This window comes from Rhineura floridana, chromosome 9 (assembly GCF_030035675.1).
Source record: "Rhineura floridana isolate rRhiFlo1 chromosome 9, rRhiFlo1.hap2, whole genome shotgun sequence".
NCBI lineage: Eukaryota > Metazoa > Chordata > Lepidosauria > Squamata > Rhineuridae > Rhineura > Rhineura floridana.
The window spans coordinates 29,841,948-29,865,395 of record NC_084488.1 but is presented as its reverse complement, the minus strand read 5'-3'; the positions used below and the strand labels follow the sequence as shown (position 1 = coordinate 29,865,395).

Sequence of the window (23,448 nt, the reverse complement as noted above, 5' to 3'; positions counted from 1 at the left end):
AGATTACTGCTTCCCTTTGCATTTCATAGCCTTTTGGCCTCACTATTGAGAAACCTGTTTGCAGAAGAGCGGGCTTTATTGGGGTTCTACAGCACAGCAGGTGGCAGGAACAGCTGAAGTGTTAGGATTTTCTCTAGGTGACTCTTTTGTGGTCCCCAAGGGTGGGAATGAGAGCAGTCAGGGGTCACCTTGCATTTACTTACATGGAGGGAGAAGCCCTGCCCTTGGACTTCAGTAGTTGTACTGCTTGGTTCTGAGCTCAGGGCTCTTGGTTAATCTGGGGCTTGCCACAAGCAAATTACTTGTGCAGGGTCAATGACAAAAGGGGAAGAATCTCTTCAAGAGCAGGCTGAATTAGAGGAATTTTTACTAACTCACGAACCTGTTATGTGTTAGTAAAATCTAGCTTTTGCAGAAGAGTCTCAAAATGGAAGACAAATTTTCTTTCTGGAAGGAGAGACTCACAAGTATTGTACGTGCTCGTGATATTTTATAAGTCACCTTCAGTTTTTATGAAGCTTGTTTCAATACTGCTGTCAATCTTACATTTTGTGTTAATTTTCTATATATACAATATAAAAAGATTGTGAAGCAGTAAGATGTAAATTCACAGGGTGAAATACATTGATGTCCATCCACCAGCAGAATAGATGCTGTTGGGAGAATGGATGTCCCCCCATACCCACAAATCTGCTCTGGACCCTAACAGATTTGGGAAGAGTGCTGTGGGCTACAGAAGGAAGAGGAGACCCACTTGCGTGGTGTTGGATGTTGCCCTTTGTCTGGAGTCTGTTTAATTTTTTTTAACGGTCAGATTCAGGTGATCCTCTGAACCAGCTTAGTATCCTCTAGAGTTTTGGATCACAACTTGTATCATCCATGATCATTTTTGCTCATGTTGCCTGGGGCTGATGAGAATTGTAGTCTTAACAGCAGAAGGGCACCAGGTTGGGAAAGCTTGCTCCAAGCTATAGCTGGAAGATCAGAAACAATCCTGAGGCTTGCACGTTTGGATCCCCTCTCCCACTGCCTGGTCTGAGTAAACGGTACTTCTATGGTGAAGCCTCCATTAAGCAGAAGCACTGCTTGAGAAGTGCTACTGAGGGGGACAGGACTAGTGAATCAGGTGCATCCACCAACAGTAGGAAAAGCTTGCTGTTCATAATGTTGTTGATTTGCCAAGCTGCTTCATCGAGCAGTAACTGGATGTTTCTTAATTATATCTCAGTGTCAAAAGGAAGATGTCCATTCTTATAAAGCTTCTACAAACGAAAAATATGTGCTTTATCCAAATGTATTGAAGATATTCAACCAGTGTCCTCTCTTCCTTAAGTGATTAAATGTGCCTACTCCTGTATTTTAAAGGAGATGTTTTGAACTGGGTTTATCCATGAATTTCAGTGCCTATAAAATGAAGGATGATGAATAATATACGATACGAAACCTTGGTTTCAACACATTGTTATACTGAAGTTCTCTTAAATTTATGCATTTTAAAGCTGGCAATTATATTTAAAAAACCTAAATGCTATATTTAGTATAGGTAGTAATGTATTTTATTTTATTTTTCCTTAGCTAAAGTTACTTGTCTTTCTCTGTGATGGTGTATATCTCAAAATTCAACTGAGCTAGTCATCCCAACACTTGCAACTCCAGCTAGATGCTTTCTGTCTGAAAGTGTGGCAAGTGTGTGTATATGAAATATTCATGACTACAGTCCATTGATTTCAGTGGATCTACTCAGAGTATGATTTATTCAGGTGCCATCCCTTGTGTGTCTGTATGCATATGTCTGTATGGTATGAACATTATGATAAAATGTGCAATTACATGAAACTAGAGGCATTATACAAATGAGTTACTTATATATAGCCATTTAATGCAGCAGTTTCAGATTCATTTAATTTTTTTATTACTTCCTGTTTGGTAAATGGCTAAGAAGTTTAATTGCATGAGGAAATGACTACAAATTGGCACCTGCAGGCTAATGCAAGCATTCATCATTTGTTGATAAAACCTAGAAGAGCAAGCACAGTTCATTCTTTATGACTTTTCATATGCTAGTGCAGATGATTTGAGTGGGATGCAAACATGTCCAAACCAATCCTAAGTATAAAGACTAAAAATTATCTGGGGAGAAATTAGCACAATAGTAGCACTGAATTTGTTTATTACATTTATATCCTGCCCTTCCTCCCAGTAGGAGCCCAGGGCAATGCATATCCTTAATTTTCTCTGTGAAAGAGATTAAGGAACTAGTGACTGAAGGAACTACATGAATAGATAAAATAGTGGATATTGGGAAAGATTTCATAGAAGCAAATGAAGGGGCAAGGCTAACATTTTAAGGAGACCCTGCATTAAAAAAAAGTCATTTGTATTGTGCAGTTCTGTAAAAAGGGCTTATATATTTTTTCATGTGGTGGCAGAACTGCCACTGTTCTTGCTGTGGTGAAGACTACTGAAGCTTTAAATGATAAAGCTCAGGTAACTGGTTTTGCCTGCTGCTTGCCCCTTCAGGAGGTAATTTATAAGGAGAATTCTTCAAATAAACCTGGTATAGCACAGTGGGGAGGAGAGCCTGGCTGGGAGTCCTGAGCCTGGGAGTCCAGAGCCTGGGAGTTCAAATCCCCACTTGTGTCTCCTGGGTGTCAAGGGCCACCTAAAGATTACCCCCACAGTGAGTGGCTCAGGGGTTACGTGACCTGCCACCTGTGCAGCCGTGGGCAAGGTGCATAGTCCCAAGCAGCCCAGTTGCCCTCCAGCTGGCCGTTGCGGACAAGGAAGGGGCTGGGTTGTGCAGCTGTGGCAAGCTGAGCAGGCCCTAGGCAGCTGGGGAGGACTAGCCTCAGAGGGAGGCAATGGTAAGCCCCCTCTGAATACCGCTTACCATGAAAACCCTATTCATAGGTAGCCATAAGTTGGGATCAACTTGAAGGCAGTCCATTTCCATTTTCATAAAAATAAAAGCTGTATATATGGCTCCTTTACTTCTGCATAAATGATATCTTTAAGTAATGAACAGTGTTGCAGAAAGCAAACAACTTCTCTGCTCCTTTTTTGTATAACGTGCTGTGACTTAAGTTGTTCATTAGCATTATTCATTTCAAAACAAATAAAGTAGCTTCTACTCAGAAAGTAGCTTCTACTCAGTTATGTCACAAACTGAACTGATCCAGAGTATGTGGTATGGGAACTCTGGTAACTGTGTGTGCAGGGCCAGCAGACTTTTCACAGTGATAACTGTTATCTTTCATTACAGATGCATACTCCTCCCTGTGCAAGATAAAACTAAGGTTTTCAGCTTCTTGGATAGTAATAAGCCTGTGTAAACACATGGAATGTTTATGAATCTTTTGAAAAATTATTTTTGCTAAATTTATTAGTTTGTTAAATAACAGTTTATAATCTAGGGGTATATCTAATGGCTGAGCTGCTTCAGTCAATGAAATGTATTCCTTTAAAACTTTCCAGTTAACAGCTTGCTTGCTGGTGTTTGAGCACCACCCAAATGTGGGATGACATCATTATGTAAAGTAACACACAGGCTGGCTTTTAACGTCTCTTCAAGGAAGTTTGCACAAGCACCTGGGCTTGCATTTGGCACAGCTAAACGGATCAGTGTTGTGGGAATGGTAAAACTCAAGCATGGATTTTTTTAAAAAAATTGTGCCTTCTGTCATGTCGGGAGATGTTGTTTTGGATGTTGGAAGTACTATATGTGAAAGCTCTCCGAAGCTGCTGAAAATGAGGCGCATCAACTTGCTCTCATTAGGGCAGACCATAGAAGAAGGTGACATTCATCTTTTGCATCCTAATTACCGTATGTATCTCTCTAAATATTTGGAAGTTTAAGGCAAGTGTGATTTTTTTAAAAAAAGTTGTGCTATTTGTCAGCTGAGACTTTCCCTATTGGGCTATGTTTGAGAATGCTGCAAATACTTTCCTGACTTTGTAAGGTTTGTGTATCATTTACTATAGAAAGACCATTTTGTTTAAAATGTTGCCCAAAATATGGGTGGAACTGAGATTCATTAAGATTGGAGAACCTTTCCCTTTTACTGTAAATGATGTGTATCTGCATCCTGTGTAGTTAATGCTAATTGGGTGTTTGCATAATATTCTGAAGAAATTATTCAGAAGCTGGTATAGCTAATTCTACTGGGTTGTAGTAAATAAAGTAAAACATATTGCATGACTGTTGTGGAAGATGTAGTCTTCTCATGTTGGATGCAATTTGGGATCCTAATGCTTTCTTGTATGCTTTTGAGCTTGGGCTCATGTCTTGCCTGATCATGGCGGTCATATTCAGCTTGAAGCATTCTTAATTGTCCATTCTCCCCCTGTCCTGTCAAACACTTGTGATGGGCTTGACCCTTACATGTGAAATTAGTTGATGGATTGGTTACATAGCTGTTCTTTATACGATGAGATGTCTGTTTGAAATCAGGTGGGTTTTTTTCTTTTAGTATTTCAGATATTTGGTATGGCGTGAAAAATGGCAAACAATAAAACAAAATGTGTCCAACATAAGGACCAGTAAAATCCCAATTACATATTTTCAAGTCTATTCCTTGCTTCCTTTTTATATTATGAATACAGCTTGAATAATTAGTTCTTGTGATCTCATCTGATTCCAGTGTTATAGTCTGTAGTTGAGGATTTTCCTTCCCAGAGATGCTTTTAGCAAGTAAACGTTCATCAACACAATCACCTTTTGTTTCCATACTTCCATACTTATAATTAAGTTCTTCATTCTTTTGCCATAATTGAGTATTGAGGGTGTAGAGGGGCTATGGCTCAGTAAGCTACATGCTTGCCATGAAGAGGGTCCCAAGTTCAGCGCTTGACATCTCCAAGGTCTGTGAAGAACTTTGTTTGAAAGTTTGAATCCTTGGAGAGCTGTTGCCAGTCAGTGTTGCCAACGTGACATCCTCCAGATGTTGGGTTACAACTCTCATCAGCCCTAGCCAGCATGGGCAATATTCAGGGATGATGGAAACTGGAGTCCAACAATACCTGAAGGGCACCAACATTGCCTACTCCTGGTAACAACACTGAGCTAGATGGACCATAAAGCAGCTTTCTTTGTTCCTACTTGATGTGTCATTTAGCTTGGCACAACATCTCCAGTATGCTGTCACCCAAAGGAAACCCAAACTACTCAATAGTTCTGCTCCTGAAGCTTCTTGAGAAGTGAAGTGTATGTAACAATATTTTTCACCTGGGTTTAATTTGTCAGTTCACTTCTGCTTTATGAGTATAAAAATTATAGTACTTACTTGATCTGGCATCTGCTTCAGAATCCAGTGCTGTATGTGTCCTGCACTAGCTGAGATAGTTTGTTTACATATGCTAGCTGACTGGGGTAAATAATACCTCTGAGCATGCACAGTTGCTCAGCTTTTTGACAGCCGAGTCCATATGGATCAGAGGCTGGAGATTAGGCATTGAAGTGCAGATGTATTTATGCTTTTCTTGATTTACAGAATTCTGTTTGCTGACATCCAAATAACAAATGGCTTTTAAAATACTTTTCTGCTGTTACTCAAACATTTCCTCAATTTAAGGGACCTTTTCAGTGGGGAGTAAATTTTACAAAGGCACAGCAAGCACTCCACTTATAAAACCAATTTAGTGTGAGGTTCATTGATATTTAGTTTTCTTGATTGCTAACACTGAACATATTGGTAATCAATTAGTAATGCTACTGTGGGGTACTACTGTGACACAGTGAGATGGCAGGTGGCAATCTGCAGCAGTTAAAATGAAAGAGGTCTTTTAACATTTATGTTGGATGTACTTTAGCTTGGTTGAGCAATTAAGATAATAGGCGTAGAGTACTCTAATCCTGCATCTGAAGACTAATTCTGAATTTGGACTGTTTAAATGCTGCCAACTGGATATATCATTAGAAATTTCCCCAAATCAGTTTGCATTTCTACTATTGCAGACCTGTGTGAGGTAGGCATTTGTGAAATATTATAGTATCTTACAATCATGCTTTTTATAATAGTAGACAGCAGCTGAATTCTCTTTAAATTATCTGCTTATTTCTTTTTTTGTATCCTGATAACAGTCTGTCTGTGTCAGAATTGCTTAATACATTTTTAATAATGTTTTTAACCCTTTTAAAAAAGTTTTTAAAATGTTTTTAACGCTGTTTTGTCTTATTTTAAGATTTGTTTTTATGATGTTTTAAAGTGTTTTTAGTACCTTGTTTGCGAGGAAGGGCGGGATACAAATTAATTAATTAATAAATAATAATAATAATAATAATAATAATAATAATAATAATAATAATAATAATAATAATAATAATAATAATAAAGTGATCTTCTAGCACACAGCAGAGAACTTCTGAATTACCAGTAGGATGTTAATAGAAGATGAGGGTCTGACACAGGTAACAGATAAAATGCGACATATAACCCAACTTGTATACCTATTAGACTGCTTGATCTGTATATGAGTAATTATTGATAAAGCAATGTCAAGTTGCTGCTGTATAAAAGATGAATTTAGATTTTTAACCTGTGCTTACTGAAATAGATATTGGTGAAAAACTGATCTTTTGCAAAAACGTGTAACAATAATAAAAATAGGTATTTTGTTCCCATTTGTTTCATAAAGGGAAGGAGATATCTATGCAACTTGAACCATTTGTTGTTCTGTTGTGTTGGGGGGGTGTCTTTTGTACCGAAGCATTATATGGAATTGATTGTAGTAATTTAGCCTTCTGAAAATAGAAAATAGGGTAACGTATGCTAGAAGGATTTGTGGGCCTGTTAAGTTGATATAGTTTCTGTTAGAACAGATATACTTCTTTGTGTCTATGAAATCTGAATTGTGTGTCTTCACACAGATGCACCAAGTGATTTGTAATAGTCATTGGTAGCTGTCTTGAAAATTCATATTAACTATTTCAACATTGTGCAAAACACCCAAGACTATCCATAAAAGGCAGTAAGCGAAGCAAAGGTGCCTTGGAAGACCTAAAGCATGGTGGGTTATGTATTTTTGTAAACACATCTTTAGTTAAAAACACTATCTAGAAGCATTGGGTTTCCTTTTATCCTTTAAAAATGTTAGTCAATTTATTTTAGTCGTAAGTTGTAAACACAACATTATAAGCCAAGCACAAAGTGGAAAAAATAACTTCGGGACAGTTAATATACTGAGGCTATTGCAGTGGTCTGCAAAAGCTTATTTCTAATCTTTCTTGCTACTATTGCAAGTGGTGCTCCCATAGAGGTAACACATTTAGCTACATTGGCAAGGGTGTAGCATGGGTGGGGAACCTTCAGTCCTCCAGATGTTGCTGAACTGCAACTCCCAGCAAGCATGGCCAATAGCCACAGATGATGGGAGTTGTAGTTCAGCAACATCTGGAGGACTGAAGGTTCCCTGCCTCTGGTGAAGCAAGTAAATTCAGTCTGTATTGCTTTTTGTCGACGTCTGACAGAAAGTCTGTCTTGAAGTACACTGCAAACAGTGTGAAGTATAATGTGCCATATGCTCAGTTGTATTTTGGCAACATGCACATTTTATTGAAACTCCAATATATCTATCATCCAAGATATCTGAAATGCTAATCTTACAAACAGTTTCCTCTAAACAGAATGTGTAAGCATTTTAAATTGTCTCTTCTAAAAATGGCCCACCTTCATAAAGTGGTATTACTGCAGGCAGGCAGTATTCTGAACAATTTTTTTATCTGTTACGGAATGCTTAGGGGAAAAAAAGTTTTAATCAGTTCTATCCACTGTAGTTGGATCTCTGCTATGCTCGGATCACTACTAATTATAATCTGAACATAGCAACTTTGCTTTGTGACTAGAAATTGACTTTTTCATGACTTATATAAATTGTGCATGAATGAGAATACTTGTGCACAGTGGGACTTTACTGACAGAAACCCAACATCTAAGCTCTGAAGCCAACAAATAAGAGTCCCTAACTGAGATGGACAAACTCAAAGGCTATATGGGGTGAAATTGTGGGGCCTGAGCAGCATGCATCAACTGGGCAATGCTTTTAACCATGAAAACTTTGCAACTATACGGGCTACCAGATAATTACAAGCAATTCTATAGAAGCCAGACTTGAGGATTTTTACACTTAAAATGAATCATGTAGTGATTGCACATAAAGATAAATGGTAGTTACAGCTAGGTAACTACCGAGACCTGGGTGAGGGAGCTGGGCAGGCCAGATCTGACTCAGATCTTCCCACCTGTGTACTCGGTGCAACATCAGCCCAGGCCCGGAGTGTATGTGTTGCTGTAGTCCCTGTCACTGGGAAACCCCTCTCTCTTGGAGTGGGACTGGAGGAACTGCATCTGGTGTAGGGCCAAAGAGACAGATTATATATATATAAGATGTAAGAGACTATCTTTGTAAAACTTTTTTTTGTCTTTTTCCTTCTTTTAAAAAATATATTTCTTTGTAATTTTTTCCTTAATAAAAATTATTAAAAACAACAACAAAGAAACAGATTAGGAATGCTGTTGGTGTACCTGCTGCTCAACAGGCTACCTGACTGAGCTGGCTGAGGTTGTCTCAGGTGTGGTGTTGGAGGAACACAGAATGGTGGTTTTGGGTGACTTCAACACCCATGGTGAGGCCACTTCAGGTCCAGCTCAAGAGTTCATGGCCTCCATGGCAACTATGGGCCTGTCTGAAATGGTCATAGGTCTAACGCACAGAGCAGGACATACCTTCTATCTAGTCTTTGCTCCATGTGGGGAGGGTGGTGGTCTGGAAATTGGTGGGATGGCTATCACTCCATTGTCATGGTCAGACTACTTCCTGGTGAGGTTTGGTCTTATAACAGCAATTCTCCCCTGCAGAATGGGGGACCAGTTATGATGGTCCGTCCCCAGAGACAAATGGAATCTGATAGATTCCTGAATGCTCTGAAGGTTTTTCCAGTGGATAGAGCAATGTTGAAGCCCTAGTCTTACTTTGTAATGATGAAACTTGTTGGGCCATTGATATGATCGCTCCTGAGGGCCATCTCCAGTGCCATGGAGCCTGCTTTGTGGTAGATGAAACAAACCAAGTTAGGGCTAGAGTGTAAGTGGTGTAGATCTTGTTCTGGAGCTGACCAAGCACATGTTCAGGCTCACAATCGGGCCTACCACATGGCACTGGAGGCCTCAAAGAGATCCTCCTTTGCTGCTGTCAGACCCCTACTCTGGTCTCGTAATGGATCTCATACACTGGCCCCAGCACAGGTCTCTCACGATCCCATTACTAGGTTGTGCCACCTGACATTCTGTAACTCAATACTGCCCTGAGACTGTGCCTTAGTCTCTTCCACAGATTGCTACATAGTGTCTGAGTGCACTTATGGGCCACAACCCCCCTGTATCTTTCTGCCTTTAAAGATACAGCCCTGGGTTGCTTTGGATACCAGCTGCTGTTACACTATCCCTTCACCGCTGCCACCATTGATACTGTTCCCAGCTTTGGTATTTGCTCTGCCCTCCCTTCTGTTCTGTAATATCCCAGCCAAGGATCAGGCATGTTGTTAAACCAAAACTATTTATTTAATAACACATGGAATAAACAAGATTACTTTAAGTTCAGTCAACATGCTTGTGGTTACATATAATAGCTTTCTCTTTATATCTCTTAGTTCTAAAATCTGCCTCACTACCCTCCTAAACACAAATCCACCCCTCCAAAACGCAGAACCAACCACCACAACTAACCAGCTCTCCGTCTGTCTCTCATTTATACCTTCAATCATCTAGACGCTCAGCGAATCACTACTCAGCATTCCTCAACATTCCAACCCATGTACTCTCCCCTTTCACTCACTCTACTTACCACATTTACCCTACAAAACTGACACTTACCATTATTACTGTGCAACATTTACAGGGGCATCATAGCTGCCTCCATTGCTTCCTCAAGAAACTGTCTGACTGAGTTGTTCCATGTGGTCTGCACGTTGGTTCTCCTGACCAGGGAGATGGACCTCTGGAGCACACGGTGTCCAGCTGTAACCGGCTGGCTAAACACTTTGAGGACAAAGTCTCTCAGTTCCACAGTGATTTAGGCACTACTATTGTGGCAGTCAGATGCACCGTTGAACCCAGTGCTTAGGATCAATTCAAGTTAATGTGGCCTGATGATGTGGACAAGATGCTTGCAGTGATGTGCCCAACCACCTGCTCATTAGGTCCTTGTCCATCCTGGCTTATTAAAGACAGCTGGAGTGGGGTGACTGAATGGGTCACAGGTGTAGTAAATGCATCTTTTTGTGGTGGTGTAATGCCCACTGCCCTTAAAGAGGCAGTGGTGTGTCCACTTCTTAAAAAGCCCACACTAGACCAAATAACATGTAACAACTGTAGACCAGTCGCCAACACCCCTTTCTTGGCAAAGGTGGTGGAGAAAGTGGTTACAGAGCAGTTGCAGGTGTTCCTGGATGAGACGGATTATCTAGATCCATCACAATCTGGATTCAGTCCTGGTTTCAGAACAGAATCAGCCATGGTCTCCTTTGATGGATGACCTTTACCGCGAGAGAGACGGGGAGTGCGACCCTCTTACTTCTGCTCCATCCCTCAGAGGCATTTGATATCACTGACCATGGTATCCTGGACCAACTCGGTGAGATGGGTATTGGAGGCACTGTATTATGGTGGTTCCACTCTTACCTTCAGGGTCTTGTCCAGAGAGTAACATTGGGTGAGTGTTCCTGGGCCCTCTGGCACTTGTGCTACAGAGTTTTGCAGGGTACTGTTATCTCCCCAGTGTGATTCAACATCTATATGAAGCCATTGGGAGCTTTTGTATTAAAATTTTTATTTCAGTCACAGATCAGGGCGCATAGACATCATAAATAAAGCAAAACCATTTAAAGTATATAAAATCAGGGTTGAATAAAAGATTACAATCAGTACAGGCTTCCTATATAAAATTATTTATCATCCATTTATCATATCATACATCCGGCATACATTTATCACCATCCGGCATACAATGGTAGCAGCACAGAAACTAGCCACTCTTGCTGTAACCTCTGGATTCATGTCTGCCAATAAATGTGTTAGGTAAAACTCATTGGATATATCTGGAATGCATTGTAAAATTGGAGTGATAAAAAAATAACAAAGATCCCTATAAAAAGTACAGTACAATAAAACATGACCCACAGTTTCCACTCCTCCCATTCCACATGGGCCGACCCATTCATGGTGGGAGTACCCTTCTGTACCTTCCATCCAGGAGGACAGATGGCAGAACATTGAACCTAGCTGCAGTGAAAGCTCTTCTGTATTTAGAGATATTCAGATTTTTCAAGTAATGCATGGACACCAATGCTCTCCCGTTGTCCCTGAACTCGGGGTGCCTGACAGCAAGACTCAAACTATTTTGTAATTCTATATTCCAAATTTGCTATGGGATAGTAGTTGGGAACTGTCATTAGGTGTTTTGGAGCAAGGTGTCAGCAATATGCTGATGACAGTTCAATTTTTCCATAACATCTGAATCAGGAGAGGCTGTGAACGCTCCAGCTCGGTGTCTGAATGCTGTAGTGGACTGGATGAGGGCCAATAAACTGTGTTTGAATCCTGGGAAGACAGTAGCTCTTTGGGTAGGTGGTTTCCATGTCTGGGAGATAAGTAGGTTACCTGTTATGAATGGGGTTGTGCTCCCTCTGAAGGAACAGGTCCGTAGCTTGGGGATTCTCCTTGATTCATCTTTGTCACCAGAGGCCCAAGTAACCTCTGTGGCCTTTTACCAGCTTTGTCTGCTTTGTTAGCTATGACCTGGACAGGAATAGCCTGACCTCTGTAGTCCATGCTTAACCTTGAGATTGGATTACTGCAATGCCCTCTGTGGGACTTCCCTTGGCCCTGGTTCAGAAGCTCCAGCTGGTGCAAAATGCAACGGCCAGATTGCTGATGGAAGCACATGGCTGACAACATGTGACACCAGTTTTAAAACATCTGCACTGGCTGCTTATCCACTACTGAGCCAGGTTCAAATCCTTGTATTAAATTACAAAACCCTGGGCAACTTAGGTTCAGGGTATCTTAGGAACTGCCTGAACCCTTATATCCCAGCTCGATCACTGAGATCATCTGCAGGAGCAGCTTTGATCATCCCCCAAGTTGGCAAGGGGACATGAAATTGAGCCTTAAGTGTCATCGGCCCTGTTCTCTGGAATGCTCTGCCAACAGAGATTCAACAGGTACCTTCTGTTTTAACTTTTAAGCGCCTGCAGAAAACCTTTCTATTCCTCAAGACTTCTAAGTGCCTGCAGAAAACTTTTCTATTCCACGAGACTTATGTAGGCAATTAAGAAGATGCTTTCGCAACAGTTGACCTTTGTTTTTATTGTATTTTTAATGTTTTTATTCGGTGGTGGTTATTTTTAATGTGTTGTAAACCATTTTGATGTTTTTAATGATATAGCAGCATGCAAATATTTTTATTAAATAAATATGAATAAATGAAATAAATTAGTGTAAGCTTGGTATTGTCAAACAGATATGTTTTTCGTAGGCACATTAAAGGGATATAAAGGTGTATAAATCATAGTAGCTGATTTCTCCAGTGATTCTGAAATAATTTGTATTTTATTAATGTATGAATCACCTTTTATATGTGTGTAAAATAGTTTTTTTAAAAAAATCTGGACAATAAATGATAGATTATTCAGATCCATTTCAATCTGAGTTCAGGCCTGGCCATAGGACTGAGGTGTCCTTGGTTGCCCTTGTGGATGATCTTTACAGAGAGTGGGACGGGGAATGTGACCTTGCTCCTGTTTCTTGATCTCTCTGCTACTTTCGATACCATGGTGTCCTCCTGGACGGGCTGCATAGAATGGGAATTGGGGACACTGTGTTATGGTGGTTCCAGTCCTGCCTGTGGGACTGAGTCCAGAGAGTAGCATTGGGAGAGTGCTTTTCAGCCCCCTGGCAGTTACACTATGGGGTGCCATAGAGCATTATTATATCTCCAGTGCTATTTAATATCAATATGAATCCACTGGGAACAGTCATTAGGAGTTTGGGGGCACTGTACCATCAGTATACTGATGACACTCAGTTCTATTTCTCCATAACACTGTTCTTCAACCTAGGGTCTCCAGATGTTGTTGGGCTACAACTCCTATCAACCCTAGCCAGCTTAGCCAATGGCCGAGGATGATGGGAGTTGGGTCCCCAGTTGCTGGACCAGAAGGTTGAAGACCAGTGCTCCATAACACGTGAATCAGGAAAGGCCATGTGGGCCCTGGACTGGTCCCTGGATATAGTGGTGTGATGTATGAGGGAAAATAAGCTGAGCTTTAATCCTGAAGCATTGTGAGTGATTCCTGTGTCTGATAAATTGGTCAATTGCCTTTCTTGAGTGGGGCTGCAGTCCCCCTAAAGGAGCAGGTACGCAACCTGGGGGTGCGTCTCGACCCAGTTTTGTCGCTAGAGGCTCAGGTAGCAGGTTTGATTTACTTAAATCAGATTGATTTTAATCATGATTTAAATTGCCTCTCTGAAGGACTCAATTTTAAATCACAGTTCACTAGTGAGGAATATTCTATTTAATCATCTTTTTAAATAGAAGTACATTATTGTTTAATAAAGCCTTGATACATACTCAAATGTAGGTTTCATTACAAGGTAGGTACACACTAAGCAATTATTCTGAAATGTTTTCAAGTTAATTTTCATGGTCATTTTAGTACTACAGCAGAATGGACTTATGAACTCATGCAGGAGATGAAGCAGCTCAAACTGTTCAATTAATCATGATATTTTTTCATGATGTGCCAGAATCACCACTACTAAACAGGCGTTTAAATTATACTAATAAGATTGTTAGTTTGTTCTTCTGGTTAGTTTTCTTCTTTGACAAACAACAACATCGACCATGGTATCCTTCTGGGAAGACTCACGGAGTTGGGAGTTGGGGGTACTGCTTGGCAGTGGCTCCGCTCCTACTTGGTGGGTCGCCACCAGAAGGTAGTGCTTGGGGAACATTGCTCGATACCCTGGACTCTCCATTGTGGAGTCCTGCAGGGATCGGTACTGTCCCCCATGCTTTTCAACATCTACATGAAGCCGCTGGGTGCGGTCATCAGGAGTTTTGGGCTGCGTTGTCATCAGTACGCTGATGACACGCAGCTCTATTTCTCCTTTTCATCCTCCTCAGGTGAGGCTGTTAACGTGCTAAACCGTTGCCTGACCGCGATAATGGACTGGATGGGAGCTAACAGACTGAAGCTCAATCCAGACAAGACTGAGACGCTGTTGGTGAGTGCCTTCTCTGCTCAGATGGTGGATGTTCATCCTGTTCTTGATGGGGTTACACTCCCCTTGAAGGAACAGGTTCGTAGCTTGGGAGTTCTTTTCGATCCTTCCCTGTCTCTTGAGGCCCAGGTGGCCTCGGTGGCACGGAATGCTTTTTACCATCTTCGATTGGTAGGCCAGCTACGTCCCTATCTGGACAGTGACGACCTCGCTTCAGTTGTTCATGCTCTGGTAACTTCTAGATTGGACTACTGCAACGCGCTCTACGTTGGGCTGCCCTTGAAGACTGTTCGGAAACTACAGCTAGTCCAGAATGCAGCGGCCAGATTGTTGACGCGGACCAGAAGGTCCGCTCATATAACACCTGTTCTGGCTCGTCTGCACTGGCTTCCTATTTGTTTCCGGGCTAGATTCAAAGTGCTGGTTTTGACCTATAAAGCCCTACACGGCATGGGACCGCAATACCTGGTGGAACGCCTCTCCCAATATGAACCTACCCGTACACTACGCTCAACATCTAAGTCCCTCCTCCGAGTACCATCCCATCGAGAGGCTCGGAGGGTGATGACTAGAAATAGGGCCTTTTCAGTAGTGGCCCCCGAACTGTGGAACAGTCTCCCTGATGAGGTACGCCTGGCGCCGACGCTACTATCTTTTCGGCGCCAGGTGAAAACCTTTTTATACTCCCAGGCATTTTAAAGTGTATTTTAAACAGCATTTCCGTATTTTGGATGTTGTTTGGTTCGTTACTGTTTGTTTTTTTTATTATTATTTATTGTATTTATTGTATTTATATATTGTGCTTGTTTTTATCTTTTTGTACACCGCCCAGAGAGCCTTCGGGCTTAGGGCGGTATATAAATTAAACTAAATAAATAAATAATAAATAACATTAACAAAACATGCACATGGATTTTTGAATGGTAAACTATTTCAGTTTTTATATAAATGTGAAGTTTTTTAAAATTAAAATTTAGCCAAGTCAATGTGGGAAACTTAAAATATTGGGTGGTACAGTTAACTCTGTCTTCTTCTTCACCTTTGTCTTCCTTGTTCATTGTGTGGAAAAGAAATACAAGCTTTCCTGTTTCTCAATTTAGAATGAATTCATCCAAAGGAAGAAAAAAAATTTTCTACACCCGCAGAAGAGGCTACTGCTCTTAAGAGCTGGATTACCACTTCAGTCTACTCCATCTCCCGAAATTCTCTATTCATTGACAATCTCTATCTTGTTTTATCTCTCTCTTGTTTTAAGAAAATTTTAAAAACTGATTTAAATTTTAAAAAAATCAGATTTTTAATTTTTTTTCTAAATCAGTGATTTTTATCAACCCTGCCGGGTACCCTCAGTGTCTAGAAGTGTCTTTTCTTAGCTACACTTGGTATGACAGCTACAACTGTTCCTGGACCAGGAGAGTTTGACCACAGTCTTTCAGGCATTGGTTACCTCAAGACTGGATTACTGCAGTGAACTCTTATGTGGGGCTTCCCTTGCATTTGATGTTGAAATTGCAACTAGTGCAGAATGCTGCAGTAAGGTTACTGACCAGAGTGCTATCCTGTCAGCATATTACACCTCTGCTCTCTGGTTGCTGATTTGTTACCAGGCCAAATTCCAGGTGTTACTATTGATATATAAAGCCCTTCACAGTTTGGGACAAGTTTGCTTGCAGGACCACCTTGCCCCATATATGCCCACTTGACCACTTCGATCTATGGAACTGACACTGTTAAAGGTGCCACATAATATTTGTTTAGCACTTGTAAGAAATTGCTTTATGTGGCAGCACTTACGCTTTGGAACTCCCTGCTTATTGACATCATGCATGTGCCTTTTCCTGTATTTTTTTGGCATCTTTTTGGGGGGCATTTTTTAATTACTTGTTTTATTGGTAATTTTAATGTTTCTTGTAAACCACTTTGAGTTTTTTTCACAATCAAGCAGTATATAAATTTTGTTAAATAAAATCCAAGGCAGAGATAATATAGCTAAAAGAGCTTGTTGAAACAAAAAGGTTAGAAGAGCATTGGCCTCTAATGTTTACTACTGAAGTTTGTTTATTTATTTATTTATACCCTGCCCTTCCTTCCAGCAGGAGCCCAGGGCAGCAAACAGAAACACTAAAAACACTTTAAAACGTCATAAAAAGACCTTAAAATACATTAAAACAAAACGTTAAAAACATTTTAAAAAAAACTTTAAAAACATCTTTAAAAAAAGTGTTAAAGATATTAAAAGACATATTAAAAGCAATTCTAACACAGACGCAGACTGGGATAGGTCTCAACTTAAAAGGCTTGTTGGAAGAGGAAAGTCTTCAAAAGGCATCAAAAAGATAGAGATGGCGCCTGCCTAATATTCAAGGGGAGGGAATTCCACAGGGTAGGTGCTGCCACACTAAAGGTCCGTTTCCTATATTGTACAGAACAAACCTCCTGATAAGATGGTATCTGCAGGAGGCCCTCACCTGCAGAGTGCAGTGATCTACTGGATATATAAGGGGTAAGACAGTCTTTCAGGTACCCTGGTCCCAAGCTGTATAGGGCTTTGTACACCAAAACTAGAACCTTGAACTTGGCCCAGTAGCAGATGGGCAGCCAGTGCAGTTCTTTCAGCAGCGGGATGACATGTTGCTCCAGTGAGCAGTCTTGCCACTGCATTTTGCACTAGCTGCAGCTTCCGAACCAACCTCAAGGGCAGCCCCACATAGAGCGCTTTACAGTAATCCAGCCTGGAGGTTACCAGTGCATGGACAACAGTGGTCAGGTTATCCTGGTCCAGAAACGGCCACGCTGTCTTATCAGCCGGAGCTGGTAAAAGGCACTCCTAGCCACAGAGGTCATCTGGGCCTCTAGCGACAAAGATGGATCCAGCAGCACCCCCAGACTACGGACCTGATCTTTCAGAGGGAGTACAACCCCATCCAAATCAGGCAACTGACTAATTATCTGAACTCGGGAACCACCAAACCACAGCGCCTCTGTCTTGCTAGGATTCAGACTCAGTCTATTGGCCCTCATCCAGCCCACCACCGAATCCAAGCACTGGTCCAGGGCTTGCATGGCCTCTTCCAATTCAGATGTTACAGAGAAATAGAGCTGGGTGTCATCAGCATACTGCTGACACCTCACCCCAAATCTCCTGATGACTGCTCTCAAGGGGTTCATATAGATGTTAAACAGCATGGGGGACAACATGGTACCCTGCGGTACCCCACAGCACAATTGCCAGGAGGCTGAAAGACAGTCACCCAATGCTTTTCTCTGTGAGCAACCTTGGAGCTAGGATCGGAACCACTGTAAAACAGTGCCTCCAACACCCGGCTCACCAAGTCGTCCCAGAAGGATACCATGGTCAGTGATATCAAAAGCCACTGAGAGATCAAGTAAGAATAAAAGGGTCGCACTCCCCCAGTCCTTCTTTTGATAAAGGTCATCCATGAGGGCGACCAAGGCCAATTCAGTCCCATAACCAGGCCTGAACCCACTCTAAAAAGTTAGAGTGCACTTACAGATTCTCAAAAAACAAAACAATAGAGCCAGCCGGAGTGCTATGTATAAATTCAGCATCTTCTTGTAGTTTCTAGAGTGTCTCATCAAGTGGTCATTTTACGTCAGGAACAGAGATTGGAAGTAATTCATTATAATTAATGAATTACTGAGAGCCAGTGTGGTGTAGTGGTTAAGGTGTTGACCTATGACCTGGGAGACCAGGGTTCAAATCCCCACATAGCCATGAAGCTCACTGGGTGACCTTGAGCCAGTCACTGCCTCTCAGCCTCAAACCCCTCTGAATACCACTTACCATGAAAACCCTATTCAGTCCACTTCCACTTCAACGAATTACTTATAATTCATTACTTTTTTGAGGAACAATTGGGTAATTCCTTTGTTTTGATTGTAATAGAACTAGGAGTAATTTTATTACTTTTGTGGAGTAATTATGTTTCCAGCATTCCTTTTGGGCATTTAATGGGGGGGGGAAGCAGGAGAAGTCTTCTGTTCCTCTGATTTGTGGGTGAAAATAATGTGCCTCAAACTGGGCGTCACTCTTCCTTTATGCTTTGTGGGTAGGGAGGAGATGGAGAGCGAGACGGGTGGAGTGGGGAAAACAATGGATGGTGGTGGAGAAGAATGGAGTGGAGGGAGAAAGGAGCTGGAGGGCACGAACATGGATGAAGGAGGAGAAGGAGGCAGCAGCAGAATGGAGATAAAGACTGTGGAGGTGAAAGATGACAACGTGTGTTGTGTGTGAATACTGTTTTTGCACTTGGCACACAGAGTGGCCTCCAGCACCCTCTCTGGCTCCTGTGCTGCATTTGCAGTATTTTAACTTTTTTTGCATCTCAGGGGAAAATGTTTGCTTGGGAGAGTGTCCTTTAGTTGGTGGCAGGGCCGGGTCTGGGAGGTGGTTAAGTGAGAGAGAATATGCTTGCTGGCTGAGGGGGGGGTTGCACTTGGTTTGACGTGCGAAGATCTGAGCTGTGGCCTCTGCCTCTCTCCCCACCTCCCTTACCAGTGGAGAGACCACCATTGCTATCTTATGGATAAAACGAATTATTCTCCTATCTCTATATGTGTGTGTTTATTTTTAATGTTTTTTTAGGCTACTTAGATGTGCAGCAGCCAAGGCTAGCACCTTGGAGGTGATTTTTTTTTTTTAAAAAGCAACAAATGTAATTGTAATGATTACTTTTGAGAAAAAGTAAAGTAATCAGCTACTTTCAGAGCAATTGTAATCGCAACAGTAATTACTACTTTTTTGGGCCATGTAATTGTAACTGTAATTTATTACTTTTAAAAGTAGTCTTCCAAGCTCTGAGGAAGCAATTAACTACACAGATGGATTGATGTACTCTTCAAATATTGTTGTTACTGTTTTCTAGTCTGAATCTAATGCACAGTCGCTAGGAATTTTACTGTCTTGCTGAGCTTTGTCCTGATAGGTGCAGTTGGACATTCTGATCTGTTGTATAGGAATTTGTTCTATAGCTGTTACACTGTTTCGTGTAACTTGTGGTAGTACTATTTCTCCCAACTCCCCCTCTCTATTACAATTGTTTCCATTCATTGTGTGCACATAAACTGAAACACAAATCTCAGGGTGAGGGGCATTGTTGCTTGTAAAATTTTTCTCCTCTATGCTACTTACTTCCTATCACCAGGTTACTGCCTTGCCTCATATCAGCAGGAAAGAGAATCTCAGTTTCTAGGCTTTGGACTCTTGTCCAACCATATGGTGTTTTGGGTGGCACCCAAGTTAAGGAAGGGAAGACAAATTGATGGGTCAAATAAAGTATACAATTGCACCTGTTCTCTGTGACATTATACCTACCCAATCTGTGAATTTATCTTACTGTAACAGAAGTTCTACAAAGAGACAGAACGAGACATGTATGTCATCTATCTCATAGCAGTGAGAATTTTAAATATATATATCTTATTCAAGGGCTTTTTAAGGATGCAGGAAGAGACCAATCTACTGTTTACAGGTAGAGAAACACCTGGTGTCCATCTTCACATGTGTAGGGTCCCTGCACACTCACACCAGCTGACTGAGCTGAGAGCAAATTCAACGGTAGGTGTGGGCACTCAACAGAGAGGTGTTCCTCCAAATCTCTCAGAGGTGGGGGACCACCTGCATGGACCTGTTTGCTTCGTCCACAAATGCTCAGCTGGACAAGTTCATGTCTATGTGGATTCCCCAGGACTAGATGGGGGATGCTTTCTTGGCCTCCTGGCTGGGGAGTGTCATCTTTATCCCTTCCCCTAATTCTACTGTCCAGACTGCTCGCAGGATCCGAGTCCTCCAGGCCCAAGTAGTGGTAGTGGCATCCCACTCGCTCTAATAACCATGGTTCTATGATCTAGTAGATCTCAACTCCAGTTCCCCCCAGGGAGCCTGACATTCAGACCAAACCTACTTTCACAAGGCCCCACCCTTCAGTTTGGCTCCAACTCCACTCCTGGAGCTTGAGCGGCAGTTGCTGACGGAGGAGGGCCTGTATGAGTAGGTCATTAGGTTTGTGCAGCGGCCTTACACAGAGGATCTACGACCTCACCTTGAAGACCTTCAACAGATGGTGCAGGGACAAGTACTTGGCAGATGGGGACTGTCCCATTGCCACTATCCTGGATGGATTGGACCAAGGCCTGATACCTAACATGCTCAGGAGATAGGCAGTGGCCTTGGGTGGCATGCTCCTGCTTGGGGGGGCATTCCATATCAAGACACCCTTTGATCAAAAGGTTCCTGATGAAGTGCCCTTCATCTCTCTCCCAGTCCAGCACAAGTTGTCCTTTTGGGACCTCACCTGTGTTCTGAGGGCCCTGCCACTCTCTCCCTTTGAACTGACCCGCTTCATTCTCATCAAGGAGCTCACCCTTAAGACAGTTTTCCTCATGGTAGTCACATTGGCTAGAAGGGTGGGGGAGTTGGGGCCTTATCCGTCAGGGAGAAACTCTGCATCTTTCATCCTGACAAGGTGGTTCTTCAACCTGACCCTAGGTTTCTGCCCAAGGTCAGTTCCTCCTTCCGTAGGGATCAAGACATCACCCTGCCCAGCTTTTGCCTCAACTCTGTACACTGCAAGGAGAAGAAGTGATATAAGCTAGACGTCAGGCACATTCTCAGAATCTACATAGATGACACCAGGCCCTTCAGGAAGACTGAGTTGCTACTTGTGTCGTTCAGAGTAGTGCAGAGCTGTACAGTCTCCAGATCAACCATCAACAGATGGGTCAGCAAATGCATGTTCAATGCTTACCAAGCCAGAGCCCCGCTCCTAGGTATCACTGTCCATATGGTCAGGGGAGCAGCCATGATGGCTGCACTGCATCCAGAAGCAGCACTGGATGAGATCTGCAAGGCCTGTTTGTCCACCTTTGTCAGTCACTACAAGGTAGGCAAGTTCGCTTCTGCCAATGCTGCCTTTGGCAGGAAGGTTCTTCAAAGGGTAGTGGCCTAGGTCCGCATTCTACCCAAGGATGTAGAGGGTCACTGCTTTGGTACATCCCATTCTTATATGCTCCACTCCTCCACTGACAGAGAACGGAAAGTTGGCCTTACTGTGAAGGGTCCTTCTGATGAGCAGAGATTGGACCATACAGACCCACCCTGCAGACCATCCTAGGCCAGTAGATGGATGGGGTTGCCTCTATGGGACCCTTAGGCATTTTTGCAGGGCAACCTGGATAGCATATAGAAGGCTCCCCAAAATAACCTTCTTTAATGTTCCATTCCCCCCCCTCCACTGTTCAAATTATGTATTTGTATAGGTTAATTCAGCTTTGTCACAAACTGATAGTAGGGAGAAGGTTACTGCCTCCTTCCAATTGGCCACTTTTTTTAAAAAAAGTGATTTGACTTTGCCTCCAGGAGGAGTTAACCCATTAGTGTATGTATCACTCTCTGCTGACCAGAAGGACACTTCACAGTAAGGCCAACTTTCTGTTTTCTTCTCTGGACAAAATACCTAGAAGGCAAGAATAGTCAATGATTTGTTGTTGCCATATGTTTTGAAGAATAGTTCAGCAGCCTGTTTCTAATAGTGGCCAGCCAAGGTGACTCTGGAAGCTCACAAGCAGGGAAGAATGGGCCATTTCTACAGATGGGCAAGGCCACTTGCTTGTGGTTTGAGATCAGATGGTTTGGGCAAAAGGCTCAGAAGTTTGTGGGTGCTATTGATCATTGGTGCCTACAAACTGCGCTTTCAGCAAGAAGCCGTATCTTTTCCTATTCCATACCTGATGTAATATATGACACCAGGTATAATATATGATATCGGGGTAGGGCAAGTTGGTGTGGCTTGTGGGAAAAGATTTCATAGGCCAGAGGTTCCTTCCCACTGCTGTTAAGATATGGTCATCACTCTTTCTGTGACACTTAGTTCCACAGCTTAATTTGGTATTGTATGGAAAGTTATGACCTCTTCTTCAACATAAAACAGAACCTATTTCTGCTTCATTCTCTTGCACTGTATGGGAAAAGCAGTGGGAAGGAGGGTTGCTGAGGATTTATTAAACTGAAATAATTAGTCATCTAGGTATTGCCTACATTTATGGTTATGATTTTTCAAAAAATCTGTACTTTGGTCCTAAGGAGTTTATTATGAAATCTATAATTAGTTTTCATATGGAAAGCAGGAATGGACCAAGATGAAAGAGGTGTGAAAATTGGAGAGAGAAATATCAATAATTTAAGATATGCAGATGATACCATACTACTAGCAGAAACCAGTAATGATTTAAAACGAATGCTGATGAAAGTTAAAGAGGAAAGCACAAACTGCTGCTGATCGACAAGAAGACTAAAGTAATGACAACACAAGATTTATGTAACTTTGAAGTTGACAATGAGGACATTGAACTTGTCAAGGATTATTAATACCTTGGCACAGCCATTAACCAAAATGGAGACAATAGTCAAGAAATTAGAAGAAGGCTAGGACTGGGGAGGGCAACTATGAGAGAACTAGAAAAGATCCTCAAATGCAAAGATGTATCACTGAACACTAAAGTCAGGATCATTCAGACCATGGTATTCCTGATCTCTATGTATGGATGTGAAAGTTGGACAGTGAAGAAAGCAGATAAGAGAAAAATCAACTTATTTGAAATGTGGTGTTGGAGGAGAGCTTTGTCCATATCATGGACCATGAAAAATATAAATAATTGGGTATTGGAACAAATTAAACCAGAGTTATCATTAGATGCTAAAATGATGAAACTGAGGTTATCATACTTTAGACACATAATGAGATGACATAATTCACTAGAAAAGATAATACTGGGAAAAACAGAAGGGAGTGGAACAAGAGGAAGACCAAACAAGATGGATTAATTCCATAAAGGAAGCCACAGACCTGAATTTACAAGATCTGAACAGGGTGGTTTATAACATGCTATTGGAGGTTGCTGATTCATAGGGTCACCATAAGTTGAAATTGACCTGAAGGCACATAACAACAACAACAACAACAACGTAATTACTTTGTACCAGACTATGATTTAGTTTTCAAGGCAACATTTAGTTTCTCATGGCTGTACTTTTAAGATGCTTTGAAATATATCTTTACTGTGTTCTGATCTGAAAACAGAAGCCAAATTAAATCTATGATTACATTTTTATTCTTGTTTCATAACTGTTTTTGTCAGTTTTTGTAGGGACAAA

At 41.7% G+C, this 23,448-nt stretch overlaps 1 protein-coding gene across 8 annotated transcripts in view; it reads left to right on the top strand.

The window, feature by feature from the left end:
* FRYL (FRY like transcription coactivator) overlaps positions 1-23,448 on the top strand; it is a 332,614-nt gene that overhangs the window by 41,943 nt on the left and 267,223 nt on the right. For 3 of the 8 annotated variants that reach the window (XM_061583293.1, XM_061583292.1, XM_061583291.1), the window contains exon 1: positions 3,479-3,823. The exons of 3 other annotated variants lie outside the window; for them this stretch is intronic. In XM_061583293.1, coding sequence (XP_061439277.1) covers positions 3,649-3,823 — 175 coding nt within the window. In that variant the 5' untranslated portion in view covers positions 3,479-3,648. Of the gene's footprint in view, positions 1-3,478; positions 3,824-23,448 lie in introns of those variants that run through there. 2 more of the 8 variants (XM_061583295.1, XM_061583299.1) reach the window with 2 other exon arrangements.